Source organism: Pyxicephalus adspersus, chromosome 5 (genome assembly GCF_032062135.1).
Source record: "Pyxicephalus adspersus chromosome 5, UCB_Pads_2.0, whole genome shotgun sequence".
In the NCBI taxonomy this organism is placed as follows: Eukaryota; Metazoa; Chordata; class Amphibia; order Anura; family Pyxicephalidae; genus Pyxicephalus; species Pyxicephalus adspersus.
The window spans coordinates 33,814,813-33,839,851 of NC_092862.1; the positions used below are offsets into that span (position 1 = coordinate 33,814,813).

Below are 25,039 nucleotides of genomic sequence, written 5' to 3' on the forward strand. Positions count from 1 at the left end.
CATAAAACGAGCAGAACCTTTACCGTAAATCTTCAACTTTATTCTATTTTATTACTGAAGTCTCTCGGTATTGTGTTTTACAGTAATTTTGTCTTTTGCTGACTTTATTTGTTAATAATGGTTCTAAATGCTGCTGTTTACTTTACAGGGTTGATTACATCCTCTTTAAGAACAAACCTACAATCCCTATCTCATATGTAACCTGGGGACTACCTGGAATAAATAAATATCCCCCTGGTCTTAGTTTCTCTGACCACCTATGTGTGTCTACAAGCTCCAGAATGGAAATCATGGCTGGTAATAGCATATGAAAGCCAGCTTCTATCATTCACGATGACTGGGGGAACTACAGATACCAGCATGCCCCCCACTACTATAAGCTAGAACGGGCGCCTGATGGGGAGCTCAGTCTGCAGACATACCGTACATGCGGCCAAAGTTAGAGACGCGTGCTATGCGCCTGCGTGTGACGTCATCTCCATAGCAACCAACGCCGATCCCGGGACTGACAACATTATATGGAGGACACCGGGAGGTAAGAGGAGCCGAGCAGCGCTGACCGATACCGAGTACGGGTGAGGAGCACCGATAACACTTATTATACACTTTGTATTTCCCGCACTTTGCTACTGATGTGATCTATGCTCACTACGACAGCCAAGTCAATGCTTATTATACTAGTGTAGTTGTCAGGGTACTGCAATAGTTTTAAAGTGTTGTCATCTCTCCCGGAAGTGTTACTATTTCTGTTCCTGCACAATAAAGTGTTTCCTTCACTTAGATCTCATCACTGTCTTTGGGTATTTTGGGGAACATCAGAAATGTACAAGAAGAGTGCTAAATAATGCACAGGGTGTGTGTACCCAATGTATATGTATTCTATCCCCAAGACTTTATTATTGGTGACTTGTATTATAGCAGACTTTGTACCTTTCATGCAAAATCCTCTTTTTAAATGTAAAAGTTTTAAAAAAATTCACCTGTTGGAGAAAAATGTTTGATGATATACTGATCTGAATGTTTAGATAAAGGAGATGTCATCATCCTTCTAGCAAGGTTTGCGAGATTTGCCAGTAGATTTGAAGTGTTCTCCTTTCTTGGTATCTGGATGGCAGTGAGTGATGCCTCCCCCTTCCTCTGCACAGAGGTCACCAACCTTTCGGACCTCACAGACCACTAAATTCATCATAATAAATCCCTACATACAACCCATCCCATCAGCCAGGCAGAGAAGCACAAATACCTGATGGTGACCCAATTTATGTTCAGTTCAAAAGTGACCAATAAAAGTTTTTCATATGCATTTAAGGAGATTTTAGTTTAGTTTTTGATTCTTTTTTTTCTGACTGTGCACTAGGGAGAAAATCTAACAAATATCTTCCAAAGTCAGGGAAAGTTCCCTCTGAGACTATTATCCCCTTGTTCTGGGGGAGCTGTACACTTTGGGGGACACAGGTACTAATGCAAACTTGACAGAGGTTACAAACTTTTTCCACTTTATCAAAAACTAAAAAAATCCCAAGCAATACACCTTAATCAGTAGCAGGCTCTATAGTTGGTGATGGGACTGTTCTGAAATATGAGAAAACCCATCATGTGTATCGGTCCCATGAAATTTGGCAATATTTGCAGTATGGAAGATGCAACATTTGCAGTCCTGACATTTGTTCTTTATGTCATAGCTGACATGGCTTTTAGTTACATTTAAAAGAAAAAATACAGTAGCTGATGTATGCCATATAGTCTCTATGCACAAGATGTTTGTTTTGTTGGACATTGTAACTGTAAAAAAAAAAAAAAGGTGCAAGGGGTTGAACTGGGAGAGTTTTTTTCCTTGGACATGAACTTTAAATATCACCTGGAAAATAAGTAACAAACAGCTGAGCAAAAAAGTAGCTGGGCAGTATAAGAAAATGAATGATTGGCCATAAAATTAAGTGGTTTTCCCTTTACACCCATGTGGATGTAGGCTTAGATGGTGTGTGGCTCCTCAGACTTGGTAAAAGGCGATCCTCACCCCATCTAACTGTGAAGCGCTTCTCCTAAGATACCCATAGACATGAGATGGCTGTTACAGATCAACAACACTCCTGTGTTCCTGGATGGTTCCACATTCTGCCCAGCACTGACCTCCCAGTGCTGATGGGTAACCATATATGTACTAGGGATTACTATCTAAAGACTGTGGCCAGTATCATTATTTTCTGAATTTGCTTCAGAGGTATCGCTTGCACTGTGAGATTTAAACCCCAGCATATACTTATTATTATTATTAACCAGTATTAATATAGCACCGACATATTACACAGCGCTTTACAAAGTCCATTGTTATATCCATAACTGTCCCTCTCTTTAATGTTGCTACCAAAGTCATATGTCATTAATGAAGTCCAAGGACAATTTTTGAGGGAAAGCCAATTAACCTAACTGCATGTTTTTTGAGATGTGGGAGAAAACTGAAGTACCCAGAGTAAATGACAGACACAGTTGATGATTTGCTGTGCTTTAGTTGGTAACATTAGTATACATATTGATTTGTATATTTTTATATTATCTGGGCTACCATAACACTAGTTGGAACTCCGTCTAACATTCAGCATTTATGCGGTCTTTATAATACCCCTGAGGAAGCCTAGTGGCGAAACGTGCCATGTCTAAGACCTATTTTGTGTATACTGTTGCTGAATTTTCGTCCTAAAGACCTATGCCTATTTGTATCCACGGGCAGTAGAACTTATTTAGTATCTAGTCCCTGGAATTCCCATGAAGAAATGTTGGTTTGGGACAAAATAAATATGTAAATTCTCTTCACTTATATTCACTAATACCAATTACCAGTCAAACTTTATTTAGTACCCAGTCCCTAAATACCCATGAATCAATGTGGATTTATGACGAAATGTGTAATTTATTGTTTTTATGTATGTTTTTTACAAGTATTGAAATACGATTGCTTTTGCCAAAAAAAAAAAAAAAACTTTCTCTCTTTTTCTCTATTTTGACTTATCCTTAAACAACACTTATATTTTGTATGAGTTTTTTAGGTATTATATATAAATAATGTAGCTGGGGAAAGTAACAACAACAGCAAACAAGTTAAATGTTAATGTCTCTTCAGGAGAACAATGGAGAATACACTCTAGAGAATCATATTCATCCAAGCTGTTGAATCATTAGGACAAGGATGGTTCGTTTATCAGTGGATCTCATCGCGAGGACAAGCAGTCAGCAACGTAGCCGAAAAGATGAATCTGTAGCCCAGTACTTGAAGAAAGTGACTCACCTGAACTTTTCTAATAAAAATATAGACTGTGTTGTAAGTACCAGTGTGCCCACTCTTAGTTGCATTATTTTATTTCCTTTCTGTTCCACAATGACTTTAGTAATCCTGTCCTTTTTATATTAAATTATAATGTTTTATTTGTCCTTTTTATATTCAATTTAAATCTGTATAACTAATCACTTTTTTAAATAAAATTTTTATGTAACCTAGGACAGGTAGGTTTTCATTGTACAGTTCGGTTCTATTTTATTCAGGTTTTCATCATCTTTTATTGAAAAGGGAAATATTATGAAATGAAAGTGCAAATTTTGCAGCTGAGCTTAATGGTGTGCTACTGAAAAAGTAAAAGGTGAAATAGGTCCACTATAGCAGTGATCCCCAACCTTTCTGACAGCAGGGCCCGGTGACATAGAATAAAACTTTGCATAAAATGTACAGCTTACACTACTCAGCTCCGCCACCTGTCAGCACACTAGCTGAGAATAGCAGGGTAGTATAAGAGAGCTGGGGTGCTGTCAAAGTTGCTGGGAATGGCAGAGAAGTGTAAGCCTTTCATTGCTCTGCAATTCTCAGCAGCTCCTGTGTAAGCAGTGCGAGAAGAGCCGCCCGCACTCCCGCTGGTTGCACTCCTGCTGTCATACCATCACTGGCTTTAGAGCAGTGTAAGGAGGGCCGCCAGTGCTCCCGCTGCTGACGCTCTGCCTCCTGTCATTTGCGGCCTCCATCTCACCAGCCACAGACCGGTATCGGTTCGCATCCTGGGGGTTAGGAACCTGTGCACTATATACTGGTAATGCACTGATATACTGTAAATAAAAGATACACAAAAGGTAATTAGTGTAGGGCCTTTGAACATATTAGAAAAGACAAAAAAGGACATCTTTCATTAGTATTAAAATGGATTAATTGTACAGAACGTACCAGCCCTGTGTGTGAATTTGTGTGGGATATATGCTTTTGCTGATTCTTCTTCATAGTTCTTACAGGCTTGTGCTCCCAAGACACCTCATCTTTCACTCTGCCTTCACAATGCATTACGGTGATGCCTGTACATTTACATTTTTTTCCTTTCTTCAAATAATAGAACAACATTTTAGGTGGTAATTGGTGTGTTCGCTGTGCCTTGTTCACCTCTGTCAGTAGACTTATCATGTTGTTTCTGGGATTTTATAGAAGTTAATGTTGATGTTTTAGACATTGTCCTAGGAGACTGTCCAACTGCACTTCAGGTGACATGCAGTTCATTTACCGAGGGACTGCAAGCCTTTATAAACATAAACTCTGCACTTTGCAACAGATTTTATCTAACTGGAAGAAAATTCTGTAAGTATAAAAGGCAACTCCAGGCAATAAAAGCACTTCAATTTAAGTATGAGATTCATATGATTTTCTAGTGATCCCCAGTCCGATTAAAAAGATTTTGATATTGCTGATTTCTTGTACTTTAACGTCTTGCCAGCCATTTTTTGCTGCACAGATTCGCTCCCTGAGAACTGCTCTTTCATAACTATAGTGCTTCCAGGAGACATTACTGAAAGTGCATGAGGGATGCAAATAAGTTCAGAATGATTCAGGCAATGTGCTTTGTTTAACCTCCCTAGCGGTTCATTTCTTTCCGTTTTTTTATGTCTAAAAGCGGTACATTGTTTTTCATGAAAATGTATTTTACAGTATAATATAATAGTATGAGTTTAACAAAGTTTGAAACACAAAATCATGAAAAAATAATAAATTGAATAACTACAAAAATCTATATATTTAAAAAAATAATTTTTTTTAAAATTTTTTTTAAATTTAAAAAAAAAAAACATATTATACTAACATATATACTGTAAAATAAATGTTCTTGAAAACAATGTACTCCTTTTACACATATAAATCCAATGTATTGCATTCAATACAGTTATTTTTTATTGAATGCAATACAAATAGATTTTGAATTTCCCACCACGCCGGCAACGTACACACGCACCGACGTCACCAGGAACTCCCCTGTGACTCATCAGAAGACCCTGTGGATGCAGAAGCCGGCCTAAGGAAGAAGACGGAGATTGCGGCGATGGACGACGCAGGACACCGGTGGATCAGGTAAGGCTCTATTTACTATTACCTCCCATAGGATTACCTACCCCAAGTGTGACTCGGGGTTACCGCTTTTAGCACCTTTTTTCTACCCCGAGACATATTTGAGGTTACCTCTAGGGAGGTTAAAGCAGAACAGTTTTTATGACTTTTAAAAAATGGACAGAAATTGTTTAAACAGAAACTGCAGCTTCCACTGGAATATTTACCTGCTATCCAAGTACAGGATCCCTGAAAAAAATATGACTCATTGGTGGCCACCAGTCCTGTTTTGGGTTTTTTTATGGTCTCCATCACACATCCCACTTTCTTTAAATTCAAGCTGCCATGAACACACAACGTTGTATTGCATAACCACATTCACCAAGGCTCACAGTAAAATACTACAACATCACTGACATCATGACATCAGCACTTCTGTCTGCAGCATTAAAGACAAGCCAGTGCTGGTAGCAGAGCAGAAGAGAAGGGTCCTTGGAACGTTATGTGAAAAGACAGAAGGCAGCTGTATTTAGGTTGTGAATTTAAAAATAGGGTGCAGGATTCAAGTGTGTGAGTTAAAGTGGAGTTCTACTTTAATTTCTAGATGGAGCAGTGAAGAAATATTAATGCCTTTTGTATTGCTACACATAAAAAAACCCAGACACTCAATTTATTTTCCAGGAGGACCTATCCATGTGCAGAAACCTAACGGTTTTATACTTGTATGACAACAACATCAGTCGTATAGGAAATCTTGGATTTGCAACAAACTTAACACATCTGTACCTCCAGAATAATGGTATATCCACCATAGAAAATCTGAGAGGACTAAAGAAGCTTGAAAAGCTGTAAGTTGTAACACCATATTTCTTTTAATTTCCAAATTCGAATATTTGCATCATGTTGAATTAAATTTTTTCCTGCAGATACCTGGGTGGTAATTATCTCACTGTGGTGGAAGGTTTGGAGGGTCTTCATGAACTTAGGGAACTGCACATTGAGAGTCAGCATATCCCACCAGGAGAGAGGCTACTGTTTGATCCTAGAACAATCCAATCTCTAGCTGTAAGTATCCATATTGTTTTCTGTACATTTTCCTCTAAGGTAAATTGTATGTTGTTGTCTGAAGTGCAGTGACTTATAGCTACCAATCAAATTTAAATTTACTGTCATAAAATCATTTTTTCAAACGCTCTTTACCTCGTTGGATAGACCAGACAGAGTGAACTCTCTATGTTTAATGATCTTTCATTTCAGATCATTAAATGACCAACCATCAATGACTGCAATTTTTTTGTCCTTAGGAAAAGATTTAGCACAGTGCCCCTTATTCATCCCCATCTCTGCATTTCTTAAATGAACCAACCAGCTCTGCTTTGTCCTACACTTGTTAACTAGTGTAAGTGGATAGAAGCAATGCGATAAATGCTTTTTTTCCTCAGATATGAAGATAGAACAATATGCTCTGTTCCATTACCTTAAACTCCTAGCTGAGCTGACCACTCACCTGAGGACGGAAGTTTTATCATTTTTGTACATCAACTACCAGGGTCCTAAATTTAAATAATTATTTACACTGATCAGACAAAACTTTAAAACCACTGTCAAGCAGCATAAATAACATTAATTATCTTATTATAAAGACCAAAGTGAACTGCCAGCTTTCAAAGGCATACAAATTAGGCAAGTTTAAGGATCTACGCATTTGAATGGTAAGAAAAGTGGTCCAAGGAAATAAAACAGGTAACCTGATAGCATGGTCATGGACACCGAAGGTTTATTGAAGGTTCATTGCTGGCCATGAGAGAAAGGTGTCACAGCAGCACCAAAAATGGACACATGAGCATCAGTACTTGGAGCAGTGGAAGGAATTCACCTGCTATGATTAATCACCTTTTCTTTTTCAAGAATTATAGTTATGCATTCACTGCTCAACATTATGTTTTATGAACATGGGTGCACTCTCCACCCAAAAAAGAGCTGGTTCAGGTATTTTATGCAATATAGACATGCATGTACTGATCATCTTTTCTATTGCCTATTGCTAACAATAAAGTGCATATATTGTCCCTACAGAAGTCCCTGTGTGTGCTGAATATCAGTAACAACAACATTGATGAACTGAAGGAGCTTGCAGTTTTGGAGAACCTCACTCAATTTGTGGCCATGGACAATAATCTTACAGATATCAAGGTAATTATTAGTCCTAGAAACTTAGCTCTCCAATACATACATACATTAGGATACAGTTGTCATTTGTTTTGCCTAGAATACACAATATAAATGGCCTGATTTATTATAGCTCTGCAAGGCTGGAGAGGATACACTTTTATCAGCTGGGTGATCCGGCAAACCTGAAATAGATTTATTAAGTTTCATTTGCTATTTGATAGCAAATGTTTTGAATCCTGAACCAGATCCATTCCAGGTTTGCTGGATCACCCAGCTTCACTGATGAAAGTGTATCCTCTCCAGCCTTGGAGAGCTTTAATAAATCAGGCACAAAGAATCCAAAAGCGCACAAACATCCCCCACTAGACAAGAGGTGCATTTAGATTAGGATGAGAATTTACCTGATCCCATTTTTGTCGTCTACAGCAATTTATAAAATACAGATTAGGATACACTACAGTACAAATGCAGTATGTAATATTTCCACTAGCAGCAGAACATGAAGGAATAAAACATACTACCTCTACAAATCAGATACCCACTTTTCCTTTATGCCCTACAATACAGATAAGACGGTTGTAATTTATTATTCTGAACAAAACCGACACTTTCCCATTGTTTTTTTAAATACAGTCAATATCCAAAAATATAACATTTTCATTTGGCATTCTGTGTCTCATGTTACCTATTTGTTTCTTTGAATCCTTACCTTGCTTCCCCAGGAGAGTTTTTTTTACAAGGTCCCAAGGCAGGACAGTTCAGCACTGCTGATTACAGAAATGGATATAAACTTCACATAGCTATCACTTGGACCTTCACCTTACCATTGGTTTGGTGTAAGTGAGGGTTTCCCAGACCCATAAAATACTGTAGTGTACCCCATTACTGGGGGTAGGCAAATATCTTCCCTGTATAGCCAGGTATAATGCTTAATTTTTGGCACTGTATCACAATGTTTGCATTGCATAAACAGGAAAGTTGTTTGGCTGCCCATCCCCTGACAGTTATCAAGAACAAGCAAAGCCTTCCTTCATTAAACCTATCTAGGTAAAATAAAATAAATGATAACGCATGTACCAGAAATGATGTACCAAAAACCATAGCTGTCAAGGTTTTTAGAACTGGAAAGAGGGAAAGTGCTACTGGATCCTGGGCTTTCCTGGATCCAAGCCTTCCAATACACATGTAAGCAAAGGAATCTTCTGATGGGTTATCTGCATATTTAAACAAATATATATATATTCAATAGAGGTAAAGAATTTCCATATTTAATCAGCACATGTAACCACCTTAAACAACTCTCCAGAGTAGAATTTTACAGTGGAATTCTAGCCAAAAAACGTTTTTTGTTTTTGGTTCCCTGGGAAAATTATTTACTTCTGTTCATGCCCCTGATTTGGGGATTCTCTTTATACTTTGTGTGGTCCCTGGAAAAAGAAGAACTTGCCAATTTTCCAAAGGGATACAAGCTCCAATATGAACCTGACAGAGGTGCATTGCCTTCTGTACACTAAAAAATCTGAAAAAAATTTTATTTACAAATTTTCGTAAAAATTGCTTTCCCAGAGTAAAATTTTCAGACACTCTAGTTTGTCTATATAACCATATATTATTCTAATTACTGATCCAGACTTCATTTCAGCTACAAATTTGTGTTCTTCTGTTGTATTTTTCCTTTGTGTTCATAAAATTTAATGTAGGAGTATAAATTCTAATTTCATTATAATTACTTTTTTATGGTCACACTGTCAAAATAGCACTCAACAGCTTTATCATCATTATGACTTAAATGTATTCAAACTCTGCCCCGTATTGATTATTGGAAGAGCATCACGAAAAGATGGATTCATTTTCTTCCTGTCTTAGCCAGGGTCAGGGTACAACATATAGATTTTCTTTCCCACAGAGATTATGACAAGCAGTCAAACTGGTGACAAATTGCTGTCTGATGTCCTAGTTAAAGATCCCAAGTTAGGAATTTTTCCAATAATGATTAAACTCCATTGTTCAGATGCAAGTTCATATTGGGCAGTATTAGGAAGGGAGAAGGCTATTGCCAGTGTTACATCCCTTGTGTATGACTTGTGATTTCTTAGTAACTTCTAAGTGATGCTGTGACATGATCATTTATCAAGTAGAGCCTGCATAAAAAGACGCTGGTCCCTCTAGTAATAGCTATTGAAAGGCTGCAAAGTGAGAGCACTTTATTAGAGACAGGAAGGCAATAAACAACTAGAGCGTGTCCAAAGAAGTAATCATATTTCACCACAGGATTAGACTATTCTAAGATAAACATACACCGGGACCAGCATGTTCTGGGTCATTTATCAAGTGAGTAGCAGTTAGTAAAAAATGCTTCAGAGTAGCAATAGATTTATCAAAGGCTGGTGCTACAAATTGTGCATTTCTTTGTAATGTATGACTTTCTCCTTTCCCTGATGAACATTATTAATCTAAAAACCACAAAAATAAACACAACTGTTTTTATTTAAGTATATGTTGTGAAAATTAGAAGGATGAGGTCAGGGAAAATGACACTGACTGTAGAACATAGTTTTATGTATTGCTCATGCAATAAGTCTTTTTTCTCCTTTTTTAATACAAGTTCTCAATTAGCATTGTAAAGAATTTAGAATGCAGATGTCCTTTTAATGAAGTCATATTTAATGTGAAGCTGTTGTATAAAAGGAACTAGTATTTGTAAACTGAGCTGATGAGCAACCAAAGAGATAATATTAATGCAGCCAAAAATTCTGTAGACAACAATGATGGTGAAAGGATACTGTCATATCCACATATATGCTTTCATGGCTTAAACATTAGCTGCCATTGTAGTTCCTTCCGCTCCGTCGTCTCTTTTGTCGTTGGGAAGGATTGTGAAAGATTGTTATTGCACATGTTTATGCAGCCTTACTCTCATTAAAAGACAGGAAAACCATGGATTGATAAGCAATTAGTGAAGGGGGAAAGAGCGCAGCAGGGTCCCGCTCCGTCGTTTTCCCCCTCTCTATAGAGCAGAGCGGCGCTGAATGTACAACACTCGTTCATGCATCTTTTAGTCTTTTGTCGTTGGGAAGGATTGTGAGCCTAAGTCTGCTGCAAAAGGCTTTGATTTTGTCCAATAAATAATATATATAAATATGTGTGGCTCTATTACACAATATTATTTTGTTTAAAGCTGAACTCTAGACAAATATGAAAAAATAATGCAGCTGTGATTTTGGGGGTAATATCTTTAAAAGTATTTTGAATGTAAGCAGAGCATAATAAGTAAGTAACTCCTGCAGTTCCCTATATAGCAGAGCTCAGACCAGGGGAGGAAGAAGAGGCATACAAGAAGCTAGTTGGTAGTGCCACAGTGCAAGGATCATTCTGAGAGTAGCTCATCATTGTGCTATTTTTCTTTTCACTGCCTTGTCATGGACTGAGGATGGCAAGGAATACCTATGTTACTGAACTGCACAAATAAAAACTCAGCAGTGCTGTATGACAGTGCTGTCTAAATCTCTGAACTAGATGGAAATATATGTGTCGGCAGACAAAAAATGGCCCTTATACATATTTCATACATGTGTTTAGTTGTTTGTATCAAGATAAACAGCCATACTGGAGAATATATATATTTTTTCAGTAAAGCTGAGGTTCTTTTTTAGGGTTTCGGGTCATAAAATATATACAGGAAGTACAGTTGGCCTGTTAAGGACATTAGTTTTTTATCAAGGCACATCTGTTGTGCAGTCCAGGAGACATTTCCAAGTAAACTGGAAGATTATTGCTGTGTCTGACACAAAGAAAGCCCAATATAAATGAAACTGTTAGCACTACAGAGTTCATCAGAGGCACCCTGTCTTCCTTTACATAAAGCAAAAATGGAGGCAATTGGTTGGCACAGGGTGCAGGAAGCAGAACTATTTACCCTACATGTGAGGGTTTTTTTGGAGTTTGTCTGCAGTGGATTGCACAGGTTTTAAAATAGCTGAGGGCTTAGTCACACCAGAGCTCATGCATTACAATGCACATGATGCCCATGAGCCCATGATTTTTTCTGAAATAGGAAGTTCTAAAGACTTCTTCTCTGCCAATCCTTACCACCTTTAAAAAATCAGGATTTTGCATATAACAGCCCCCGTGGCAGTCTAATTATGTCCGTATTTTTATGTCAAAAGCGGTACATTGTTTTGCGTGGAAATTTGTTGTTTAACATTTTAGGCCTATAATTCTTAGGATAAACTCTCGGGTATGATAAAGTTTAAAACACAAATCATAAATTATAATAAATATTAATAAAAACATTTTATAAATAAAATTATAAATGAAATAAACTTTATTAAAAAATTACATTTTTTTTATTTGTCCAAACAAGGGTACAATAATAGAATAAACTTTTGGATTTAATATTTATTATTTCTATTTATTTTTTATAACTTTATCACTGTAATCAATATTTTAAAAGCGGATTACAATGTAATCTGCTTTTAAATTTCCTGCCAAGACACGCCTCCCGGCATACCGATGCTTCACGCATTACTGGGGATGTGATGCAGAAGCCAGCTGTGGATCGCTAAGGACACCGCTGGATAGAGGGGAGCAGGTAAGATTTTTTTTTTTCCTACCCCAAGCCAGACTTACTGCTTTTGGTATGTAAAATTCACCCTGAGCCACACTAGGGATTACTGCCAAGGTGGTTAAAGAAAATTCTTACTTGGATCTCAACTTTCAGGTGGTGCATGTGACGTCAATACTGCCTAAGTACAAGTACATCTGTGTAGCACTGACTGATAACATCTGTGTATTTCTCTGACTGATTTTCTGTGTCCCTTGGATGGCTCTTTATTATTTCTTAAGGAGAGCCCTATAGTTGTTCCTTTTATATCTATAAGGAAACAAAACAACTTTGCAAGCAAACACTTATCGAGCCCATAGTCATGTAAATATTGGGCAGCACAGATTGCTTTAAAAGGCTTTAATTGCTTTAAATCCTTTGCTTTTGTTTTTTTACAGGATTTGGAGTTTGTTTTGAAGAAATGGCCAAAGCTCTGGAGAATGGATCTGAGTGGAAACCCAATTTGTCAGAAGCCCAAATACAGGGATGAAGTTATTGTCATTTCAAAATCCTTGGGTAAATGAAAACATACAACACATACACAACACTTTTAAGCTTTTCAGATAGATCTCTTTATTTGGATGCCCCAATTTCATCTTTCCTGGACAGGATATTTACCTGTCCAGACACTACACATGCCTCTGGCGCCTACTGTTATTGAGCACATTTTCTTTGCTGCACTGTATTTCTGAATGTGACCAACTGTTATTCTAACAGAAATCCTGGATGGTAAAGAAATAAAAGAAATGGCCAGGCAGTTCTTGGTTAACTGGAAAGCCTCAAGGGATGCCAGAAGGAAAAGCAGAGAAGAAAACATGGATGGAAGATTAGTCTACCAGCAGTTATGTATGTAATGTATTAAATGATAATATTCATTAAGACAGTTCAGTATGTTCCTTGCACATGGTGATTCATTTAGTTTTCATTGGTATATCCAGGAAGTATCCAAAATGGTCCAGGTGTAATGTTGTGTACTAAGGGTTCCATGCACCTCTAGGAGTTTACACTTTATACTTGTTTTAAGTAATTTCCCATTTTTATTCTTTTAAAGAGTGCAGAGCAGCGGTGGAAAATGTCTCACTGCCTTTCTTTAAACTTGAAACAGAAAAGTGGCCACTGTAATGTAAACCATTTCCTTTCTTTTTTCCATTAAAGTTCTGTATCTTTTAAGGTATTGTATCTGTTGACTATAAAATGTCTTATGTTTGCCTACTGTTACATTTTGGCTTAGTGAAACAGAAGTTAAAGTGGACATTTTGCTTAGTTACATAGTTAGGTTGAAAAAAAGAGATACGTCCAACAAGTTCAACCACTAGGAAAATAAACATACTGGAAACCAGCATGTGCCTACTATTAGTAATTGTGAAAATTGAAAAAAAAATATTTTATTAATACTTACTTCATCCCGTTATTCCACATCAATTGGTATGGCTTCTTGTTACTTTGGGGAAATTCCTGTTAAATGCAGGGAAGTCAAAATCTCACAAGAAGACACTTTAGTCCATTGCAAGCATTGCAGCATCTTCTTGTGGAATCTAAGTTGTCCTGTAAATTCCCAGGACAGTGACGTCTTAACCTAAGCAGAAGACAGCTAAGATATCTCTACATATTTTTCATGTAGGTGCATTTTACTACTGGAAGGTGATTTGGTAGAGGCGTTGACTGTGTACCCAGACTCTCCATTTAGATGGAAGGTCCACTTTAATGATATATTCACTTTTTTAATAAATTAATGAAGCCATTTTTTTTTTATATTTTTGGGAAAACAGGTAATCCTGAGCATCCCAGCTCCCTCCTTCCTGTCCAGTATCATAACACTAAGTATTTAGACAAGGAAAAAACAAACTATATTTTCATGGCTCAGATGCTAAGTGAACGCAAACAAAACCAACCCCAAAGATTGGTAGCAAAGAGAAAAACTAACATCAGTAAAGGTATACGGTAAGCCAGTGGATTTAATTCATAGTAATATGTAGTTGTGTTTGTATTACATATTAAGCCTGATTACATAATGACAATCACATGCTATATATGTAATCTATTTGAATCTGAGCACAGACGTTGTCCAGATTTATTGTATAGACTTATAAAGGGGTCCCTGGCAGTCTGACAGGATAGTTTTCTGTTTCCCTAATGATGTAAAATACATTTTTTCACCTTTGTGCTGACATCACATCAAGCAGACGTTACATATATCTTAAGCCCGTATTGTTAGATTTGATTACAGTATAAAAGACTGAGGGGAAAGCCTGACATTTTTTATTGTTCTCTGTGTTCCCACTTGGTAGATTTAGCCTATTCGTCTTGGGAGCTAGTTTAAATAAAAATGGAAAATCTAAAAAGTTATACAGTGATACCTCGTCTAACAAAAATAATTTGTTCCAGAATGACATTTGTTAGCCGAAATCTTTGTTAGCCAAAACGTGATTTCCCATAGGTTTCTATGGAAAATCATTTACTGCGTTCTGGGTGCTGCCCACAATTTAAAGATAAGTTTTATAATTATACTTAACCTCCCTGGCGATCTAATTATGTCAGTATTTTTATGTCAAAAATGGTACATTATTTTGCATGGAAATTTGTTGTTTATTATTTTAGACCTGTAATTCTTTCGAATATCTCCTGGGTATGATAAAGTTTGAAACACAAATCATAAATTATAATATAATAAATAGTTATAAATAATAATTATAAAAAATAATACATTACCAATAAATGTAATTTATTGAATTTTATTTAAAAATTAAAAAAGTTTAAATTTTTTCTAAAAAGGTACAATATTAGGTAAACTTTTGGATTTATTTTTTATAACTTTATCACTGTGATCAATATGCTAAAAGCAGATTACAATGTAATCTGCTCTTAAATTTTCCACCAGGCCACGCCTCCCCAGGGTACCGACGCTTCACGCATCACAACGATCATGCCAAAGATGTGATGCAGAAGCTGGCCGGGGATCGTTGGAAGACGCCACACTCGGGGTTACTGCTTTTGGTACATAAAAATTTGCCCTGAACCACATGCGGAAATACCGCCAGGGCGGTTAAAAGCACAATATAAAAGGTCATAAACTCACCAAAAGCTAAGATGAACGGCTCTCCCCCCCCCCCAGTAACAGCAGGTAACAGGTACATTATTTTAATAAATGCAATTAGGACAGATGTTTGTCTCAACATATTTATTATTAGGCAGTCAGTTATTGTATAAAATCCTCACTGTGAGTTAAAGTGTACCTAAACTCATAATTTTCACTTTACTTAAAAGGGTAGACAACCCTTTTATGTAAGGTAAGAATTCTGTTTGTGTGTGTTTTTTTTAAGTGCAAGAACCACCCCCTTAATTCTCGATCGTCTAAGCAATCGAGAATGAATGGTTGCGCAGAGCCTCCTGGGATACCTACGTCACTCAATTCCGGGAGGCTCTTGGCTGCTCTTTCTGCAGACGGAGCCTTTTCACCAAAAGGGAAAGAAATAGCCGTAGGAAAAAGAACCCGGAAGAACAGAGAGATAATGGTGGCATCTGGCGCGCCAGCCCGAAGATGGATACCGGGGCGACTGCTCTGTGGGATTGAAGGTAAGTGTGTTTTTTTAGTTTTGGGTCGTTTTTGGGTTTACATTCTCTTTAATCACAAACAGAGCAAAAAAAAAAAAAACTTTATGGAACCTTGGCAGTTATTGCATATCAAGCTGTGCTTTGATATGCAAAAAGAAACAACTGCAGTGTTTGTCTTGGTCAATAAAGAGTTACAAGATGTTACAGATCAGCTCCACTCTTAAGATCACCCACAAACTCAGCTGTGTTTAGCAAAAGATTTTTTCTGTAAGTCCTGCAAACCACCCCCCTCCCATCAAGCCTCCATCCTGCAGACAAGCAGCGGGGAAGCACCGTTCATATGTAAAAAATAAATGCTATAAATTACACCTTCCCCTCAAATTCACAGTCACACGGAGCGTGCACTGGTATGAGAGAAGTTTCTCTCTGTGCCACTCTGGAAGCCCCTTTCTGTATAGGTTAAAGCATGTCTCTCTCACTTTCTGATACAGTATACAGGAAGTAAAAATTTGTTAGCCAAAAATTTGTTTTCAGGGCCACCCGTTAGCCAAGGTATCACTGTATATAGTTATCAACAGAACGAAAGGCAACAGTAACTCCAATAAGGACAGGTGTTTTGATAAGAATTAAAATGTTTTTTTAGAGATTTCTCCACAATTTGTACTGCAGGGCGTGAAAATATATTTCCCAATGTCGACACGTGCAGTAATAAATTGGCAAGGCTTTAATTCCTAGCTTCAGGAAAAACAAAAAAATAGAAATATTGTACATACATTTCAAAATTACTTCCAATAATCAAATAAAAAAAAAAGAATTCCTAAGTAAACTATGCATTTTGGATATTAAAGCTATTCAAAAAAATGTCCTATTCTTTAAATTCCTTCTCACCCTAGCACATGAGGAGTTAAATTCATGTATGTGAATGTTCTTTAGTACCATATTCTAGATACAACTTCTTCGCTATTATCTGCTACTGTTTTCTTAGTCTTTTTTCCTTTTCCGCTGTGTCTGAAAATATTGGTCTCCACTTCTTTATGCTCCGCTGCTCAAATTCAATGTATGTGCTAGACTTTTTCCAAAACCTGATAGAATATATGCAAATAATATATTTTCTTTTATGGTTTTGAATGAGTAGAGGAGAATTTCAGCATAATTAGTTTTCTTTTTGCTCTTGTGAATATATCATCCCATGACAAGAACTTGGAGGCATTCCTGTTGGCATGTGGCAGAAGTCAATGAAGTGTATATTTAGCCCCTTCCTCTTTCCTTTAGTAGAAGCATTGGTAGCAGGTAAATTGGCGATGACATCAGAAAAACCCTTCCACAGTTTCCCAATGTGTTTATTTAGTCTGTGATGATAAATGAAAGCAATATTGTGTAAACGACAGGCAAGGCTAAAGAAAAAACTAACCACGAGTTGTATGTGGCAGTAGAAAGGACCTTTTCAGAGTGCCAGTATTAAATTGTAGCTTTGTATTCTTACCGGGGCCAGTCTTGCAGATGGAATTAATGAGCCATATTCTTTGTGTTCTTCATGCAGCATTGATGACAGAAATGTAATTTATACTTTCTGATTGTACTTACAGTGAACAAAAACATGATGTCTCTTCCCTATAGCTTCAGTGTTATCATGTATGTGGGCACATGCCATATTCTCATGTATAATTAATCATATATTGTAAAAACAAATCAAAACAAGATGAGATCTATAGGTTCTTGTATGAAAGAGAAGGGGCATTTCATGCAGTTTGGTGTTGCCACTTTCTGTGGCTAAAAAAACACAAGGTTACTCCTTCGAATCCAAAGAGGTAACCAACAAGATGTCTCTAAATTAGGATTACACTGTGATTTTTAATGGTTTATAGATTCAGGCAGTTTTTACGCATCATTCTTGATTTAAGACTAAGTACATATGTGCAAAATTGTCGTTGGAAGGATCCTTCACAATCACAAAAGACTACACAATGCATGTACAGCGCTGTTCTGCTCTATGGAGAGGGGAGAACGACGGAATGGCACCCTGCTGCGCTCACTCCCTTCACTTTTTTTATGGTAGTTCGTTGTTTGTGGATCCACCAGAATTGTCATCGGAACGACGGACGACGAGCAATGTACACACACCAGATTCTCATCTGATATCAGCTCTGAGGCGATTGGGATGAGAATAATCTGACGTGTGCATAGCCTTAGTTGGGGTTATTTTGCTTGGATAATACATCCAATTAATACAATGCTGAAGTAACATTGTCAATGGCAGTTTTTATTTACCTGGGCTCTGTGGAACCCCAGGATTCCTCCAAAGTTTGCTTGGGGTTCCTTTCACAATGAACAGGTTGCGTCTCCCATGTCAGATTTTACCAGTAATGTACTTTGTAGCAACGTATCAATGATCTTTTTGGCTTACTGTAAGGGTGGAATTCTTCTCACTGGCCAGCATTTTTCTCATTGACCACACTAATGTACAATGAGTTATAAATACAGTAATTATAGTGGTTCCTAAAAGTTATTTCAAGGGTTCCCCCACATTAAAAGTGTCAGGGTAGGCTGGTCAATGGCTTGAAAAGTGGGTAACTGCATATTGTCTTTTTAGAGACAGGCCAATATCCGTTCCTGACATGGCTAAGCACCCTCATTGTGCTCATTCTGTTTTTTGCTCCTGTCATTGTCATCACGCACTGGGCCTGATTTATTAACGCTCTCCAAGACTGGAGAAGATAGACTATCATGGGAACCTGGGTGATCCAGCAAACCTGAAATGGATCTAGCCTAGGACTAAAAACTTTTTCCAACTAATAGAAAATCTGTAAAACAATTCCCCACCAACCTCTGTGTAGTGCTGTGAAGTAATTCATCCTCCAAGTTCACATCCGAAGCACTTATTAAAGCTTCCCTTTTACCTCAGGGATTGGTAGGCTGTGAAATACCCAGCGTGAGAGTAGCTGAGTTGCCTGGGAGACATTAGTGATTCTGTTGTAAAACTTTGAAGTCATTTGCTCCACAGTGCCGCAGCAACAAAGAACATTGGGGGGGGGGGGGGGGTTGCCTTTAGGCTCATTTTAGCTTGTTAGGAATATGTAAGTAAGTGAATGCCTGATCCAAGATTACATTTTGGGTGTTCAGATAATCCCAATAATTGTAATATACCAACCTCATTCACCAAAAACAAGTGCTTTGACCAGTAACAGTTAATGAACCAAAGGAACATGTTTTTTATGAGTCTGTAAGAGTTCTGAATTAACATTACAGCATAACACCAAAATCACTTTTATTGTATTCAGCTTTCTGCTGAAATTAAAAACCTTTTAAATAAGAAAGCTACTCAAAGACATCCTGACAGTTAAAATTAAAGAGCATTGCAATCCCCCCACAAAATGAGTAACTAATGATATTCCCTGCCGTACTGCTGAGCTGGCTCTAATGATCAGGACACATGGGCTTTATGTTCCCTATATATATATATATTTATTTATATATTATTATTTACCGTATTTTTCGGACCATAAGACGCACTTTTTTCCCCCTAAAGTGGGGGGAAAATCAGGGTGCGTCTTATGGTCCGAATGCATATTTTTTTACTTTGTACACTTAGAATATCTACTACTAAGATCATCAGTCTAGTCATTCACCGTGTTTAATGGTATGTGTAACGGTTTGTCATTGACTAGTTACTGTGACCCTACATGACCACAAGAGTTTATATTTCTAACCAAACCACTGCAGAGCAAACATACATCTTGAACGCATACATACATATCAAATACATTCAGATTAATCCCAAGATTATTTTCTAATGCCCATGTCCCATTGATATTAATTGAAAAAGCTTTGTATAAATACATTCTGTTAATGTGATTTATAAGAAACAACAATACAGTGTTTCACCAAACCTAGTCTAACTTTATGTATTTATACTGCTAATAAAACCAGTGATTTTTTTTGGGATCCTTGCTACTGTAATTCTTCAGACGTGGTATAAATTAACATTAAATTAGTCTCAAAATGTTCCCATGTACTTGCTGTATTTACTTATTAGGATTCTTACTCTAAAACCAAAATGTTTTACTGCTGAAGTTTTTTATTGCAGGCAACATATAAGTAATGGATCTGTGGAGTCTCTACGCATAACTAATGAATTTATTTTTATTTTTTACATTATCAGAGCAGTCAAACTTTATTCCCACTGATCAATTTCTTTTAAACGGCCTTAGCTGGTTTATATTTACATTATTAGATCCTAGTACAGAGGGCCTGATCTGAAACAAAACAGATTGATACAAATAGAAAACTAAATTTAATGTTCTAATTATGAAACCATTAGTACCGTGTTTCCCCGAAAATAAGACAGTGTCTTATATTTATTTTACCTCTGAAAATCTCATTAGGGCTTATTTTCAGGGGATGTCTTATTTTTCTCACAAAAAAATCTATATTTATTCATGTACAAAAATCTGTATTTACCAAAACCTGCAACCAATATTACTATAGAAAGATACCTCTGTGTTACCTGTGACCTGTCAAAATCACAGATTTCTTCTGTTATATACAAGAAGTCATGAATAAGAATTGACATAAATGAGTAATGAAAAAAAACACAGCTTCATAAGCAAACAAGTGTAACATAACAAGAAAATGTGCTGACAATTAACATGTGACTCATAGAGTTACATGTTAAAAATGAGAAAAAGCAAAAAAAAAAAAAAAATCAATTAATAAATATGCATTGCTGCTAATGAATAAAATACCAGCAAGGACCTTTTGAAAAGAGAATCCACCAACCTCTTAGTGCTAGTGTCACACCAGAGTACTGTAGGTTAATTAACCCTGCGATTTCTTCACCCCTTGCTCCAGTGCTTTTGAAATCTCCTGCTCTCGCTCTCTGCTCCCTCCTTCCTCTTGGTATCCCTCCGTGTACCACGTGACCACACCCTCCGAAGAAGCCAATAGGGCTTACTTTCGGGGGAGGGCTTATATTTCCCTCTTGCATGATTAGCATGCTAGGGCTTACTTTCGGGGTAGGTCTTATTTTCGGGGACACATGGTTTAAGTGTCAGAAGTTACATTCTTCTTTGCAGAAGTAAACATTTTATGGGCTTGATTTATTAAAGCTCTCCAAGGCTGGGGAGGATACACTTTTATTAGTGGGTGATCCAGCAAACCTGGAATACATCTGGTCGAGGATTGAAAACAAACAAAGAGCAAATACCTTTAAGGAAATCCATTGCAGGTTTACTGGATCACCCAGCTTTACTGATGAAAGTGTATCCTCTCCAGCCTTGGGGAACTTTATTAAATCAGGCCCTATGTCTTCAAATGGCATAATCCCCTTTTTTTTGTGAGCTCCTCCCACATATGAAGTACCGCTGCTGTGGCTCGACCCTGCCTAAGGCAACTGTAGTATTATACTCCAATAATATATGAAAAAACAATTCAGGTACTTATAATGGCAATGTAACACAGTAGTGGCTGCGGCAGGGTTACTAATGATATTGTAATTGATATTTTGTCTTATTTTCCTGGAGTACATTTTTAACAGAATCTTTGTACACTGAAACATTACAGTTGTCCCACCCTGCTGCCAATACACCAACAAACATTTCTGCTTGGTTGACAGCCATTCTTCTAGAAACAATACATTACTATAAAATGTCCAACATATCTGATAGCAGTTATTGCCTTTTCCACTAACTGTAGTAAACATATTTTTATGTTGTCATTTTTTTTTCAAAGACATCCTGATTGTTGTTCAGAGATGTCACAGTGATCAATTTTTAGAAGAGGACATCTGTCCATGCATATCATTTCACCATATGGAAACCATTTGACTAGGAACTGTGGCCTGGGATATTCTGTATATCATACTAGGTACAACTGTGAGAAATGCACATAAGTAGAGACCTAAATGATTCCTAGTACAAGCAATAAGCTCATTCTTTTAGTGACACATCAGAGCTATAAGTCATTGCTTGCCAAGACCTGTCTATAAACTTCTATTCAACAAATAACTGTGCCTTCTAGAATCCCAAGTATCTTGACATGTATTGTGAGAAAGATTAATTTGTGGCTATCTGTGTAATACCAATTTGTCATTAGCATTGGGGTTTTGTCTGTTTATTGTTTCTGTCTGAGCAGTGTAATTACTTTTGTAATGTTGTGGTTTGTTTTGTCATTACAGACAATTAGCTGTAAAGGATCCTGCAAGCTCACTGCCTGGACAAGACGTTCTTGAACCGCACCTACACAGACAAGTTGTGCTCTAAGTACATACAGAAGTGTGTAGCGCGCCGTCCCCACCTATACAGAGTAGCATAGCCAGCTAGTGCACTCACTGCAGTTCTAAGCAAACAGATTTACTAAAAAAATCTGGTCCAGCAAACTGGTGTGCATTCATATGACCCAAAAAAGGCACATAATGAGAATAATATGTAGGCTACCCTTATTGACCAGCTTTATGAAAATTCTAGTTCCCTAACTGTTTTGCCAAACCACTGCCTTTATTTTAGTGATGTTCTAGAGGCAGAAGAAGAGTTCTTAATTTGCCCTGACTTCAGTTGCTTTATTCCTATTCCTGGGCGAGCGAGCATTGTAGACCGAGTCAGGCAACTAGAATTCTCATGAGGTCAGCAGTGACAATTCCTATATTTTTCATGAAACTTTCATGAAGGGGAATTTAAAAAATGGATTGGAACTTAACAATTTAAAATCACCCCTTTACTGAATCATATTGTCAAGTATGTTTCATACTTAATGCTGAACTCCAGACTAAACACTTAAATACACAGATAAACGTATACATGGGAGCTGTTTTACCTACCAAAAATGTATTTTTGCCTGCATGCTCAGTCTATTAATGGACAGTGAAAACAGAAGTAGAAGTGTTGTGCTGATCTTCTTCACACTGCTGTCAGCGTGCTCCCTGTATTGCAGCAAACTAATTAGCTTTTTGTGCTGCTTCGCCCACCTTAGTTTAAGCCCTGCACACAGGCTTTTATCTGGTCAGACTAACCAGTATAGGCCAGGTATTTGTACTTCTTTCAATTATGGATGTAATTTTGAATGCAGAGCTCCCTGATTTGTGTGTTTTTTTTATCTGATTGGAGTTCTCCTTTAGGTGAGTAGCAGGAGGTGTGGTTTTAGACATAATCTACAGTGCCACCTGCAGGAGATATTTGGCACATCTTTACATTCACATAGATACAATGCACAGGTGCAAGGAGGCAGGAAACTTTTATGTGAAAAGCTTATTAGAATGTTAAGTAAATACAAAACACTGTCCTTTCATGGGTATATTGCTTTCAAGATTTTCATGTTGTTACAATGTTAAAAACATCTGTGCTGCATGATGATGTGCAGTGTATTGTATAGCAAATTAAATAAATATTTTGTGGTAAAACAATATGTTATTGCCTTATCTTATTTTTTTATTGCATCATTTTATTGTGTAATTCCTTGCTAAACTATATTTATTATTTCTCATTACTTACTGGTATTGTGTGCCTGAAAATACTGGAAAATTAGCTAGTAGCTAATTAGAAAGTAGCTAGTTTCTTTCATGACTGTAGGCACATAGAAAAACAAAAATGTTTTTGCAGCTTTCTCAATTTTTTTACACTACAATAATTCTATGTTTATTTACATTGTGTCGGCAGTAGCCATTGGAAAGAAGAGCAGAACTGATGTACACTGTGTTATAATAGAATTCATGTTTATTATAGGGTTTATAATATCTTCCATATATATATATATATATATACTTAAAAACTGCACATGAAAAACTGGAACCATGAGAAAAATTAAATCAGTATGGCACTTCCGACTAAATATTAATAGAAACCAAGCAGTTTTAACACCTTTTCTCTAAATGTCCTCCCTAAAGCAAATGCTGTGATGCCATTCTTCTTTGTGCATGGCCATTGCAGATCGTTATTTAGCTTGTATGAGTCCATAGTTTTACATTGTATTATTAGTAGAAGCTATGACAGTATAATAATAACAGTTACAGTCTACATCAGTGTTTTTCTAACTTTGAGCAAATTGCTCATTGCTTCAGGAACCCCTAGCAACCTGTGGAGGAATCCTATGGTTCCACTGAACCCTATTTGAGAAACACTACTCTACACTTTCAGTTCTCATTGGGAACATATTATGCTCAATGCAGAGATAAACTTCACAAATACCTACACTCTATCAATTCAACATCCACAAGCTTCCTCATCACCAGCAACATAGTTTGGCTCTCACATTTTGTGTTTTGTTAACCTTACATGCAAATATAGTGTTTTCTTTTTTTTAATGTTCTGCGTTAATTCCCTAAGGTGTTTTTCTCTTGTTATGTTGTGTTGCCATGTCTTACATAGTTCATATCTCTATAGACTCTATTCACAAAGAAACATATCTTACTTTATTTAGCCTGCTTTCCATGTAGTGGATTTTTATCATATTTCTGCTATTATAACCTTGTCAGTGTTTCTTTAGCAGCTGGTATAATAAGTTCAATGTAAAAGTAAAATTACAAAGATTACCAGACAGGTTATGACTCCTTGAAGCAGCATTGCTTGGTTATAACTGTATGTTACTATCGGTGTCTGTAGAAGCAGGAAAAGGTGTAGTGTGAGGTAGTGATTGATTTGATAAATTTATAGAGTAATATAGTCATATGAAAATGCTGCTAAAAAAAAACTCACACGTACATACCTACATTCTAAACCCTAGTACAAATAAGTAATATATTGCAGTTTACCAGTCCTTAAATGTTGCAGCTGCATTAGTTTTAATTCAGTTTAAAAAATACATGTTGATTTTGCCAAAAGTGTCCTTGTCACTTACTATGAGCTGTCCTGAATGCACAAACCATGTTATCTTCCACCTATGAACTAGTAATCCTCCGACCCACATGTAATAAATAAAAGCAGGGTTCCCATTTGCTGGTGGTTTTTAGGGGCAATACAATATTGAACAATTAAAATAAAAGTAAATTTCTTGTCAAACCCAGTGTAATGGGGAACCAAATGTCATCCATATATATATATATATATATATATATATATATATATATATATAAATATATATGCCTAAAAAACTGCACATGAAAAACTGATTGGAACCATGAGAAAATTCAATTTAGTATGCCACTTCCAATAATTATTAGGAGAAAACAAGCAGTTTTAACTCCTGTACTTTAAATGTCATCTCTATAGCAAATGCTGTGGTGCCATTCTTCTTTGTGCATGGTCATTGCAGATCGTTATTTAGCTTGGATGGGTCCATAGTGTTACATTGTAATAATTATTAATATTTGATAAATTTATAAATTAATATAGTCATATATTAATAACATATTAATATAGAAAATGTTGAAGATATGAAGA

At 36.7% G+C, this 25,039-nt stretch overlaps 1 protein-coding gene across 2 annotated transcripts; it reads left to right on the forward strand.

Moving 5' to 3' along the window:
• Positions 1–457: 457 nt before the first annotated feature.
• Positions 458–23,069, forward strand: PPP1R42 (protein phosphatase 1 regulatory subunit 42). Of its 2 annotated transcripts, XM_072411092.1 has the most exons (9): positions 458–575; positions 3,119–3,316; positions 6,029–6,195; positions 6,274–6,412; positions 7,424–7,540; positions 12,521–12,638; positions 12,840–12,968; positions 13,892–14,063; positions 21,847–23,069. In XM_072411092.1, the coding sequence occupies exons 2-9, from the start codon at positions 3,185–3,187 to the stop codon at positions 21,929–21,931; spliced, it is 1,059 nt and encodes a 352-aa protein (XP_072267193.1). In that variant the 5' UTR covers positions 458–575; positions 3,119–3,184; the 3' UTR covers positions 21,932–23,069. The 2 variants fall into 2 exon arrangements, with proteins under 2 accessions (XP_072267193.1, XP_072267194.1); XM_072411093.1 differs by lacking the exon at positions 13,892–14,063.
• Positions 23,070–25,039: the final 1,970 nt, after the last annotated feature.

Coding starts and splice junctions, on each gene's coding strand:
- PPP1R42 (XM_072411092.1), top strand. CDS start 3,185: ATGGTTCGTTTATCAGTGGATCTCATCGCGAGGACAAGCAGTCAGCAA. Junction 6,413..7,423: donor GAACAATCCAATCTCTAGCT/GTAAGTATCCAT, acceptor TTGTCCCTACAG/AAGTCCCTGTGTGTGCTGAA. Junction 12,639..12,839: donor TGTCATTTCAAAATCCTTGG/GTAAATGAAAAC, acceptor TTATTCTAACAG/AAATCCTGGATGGTAAAGAA.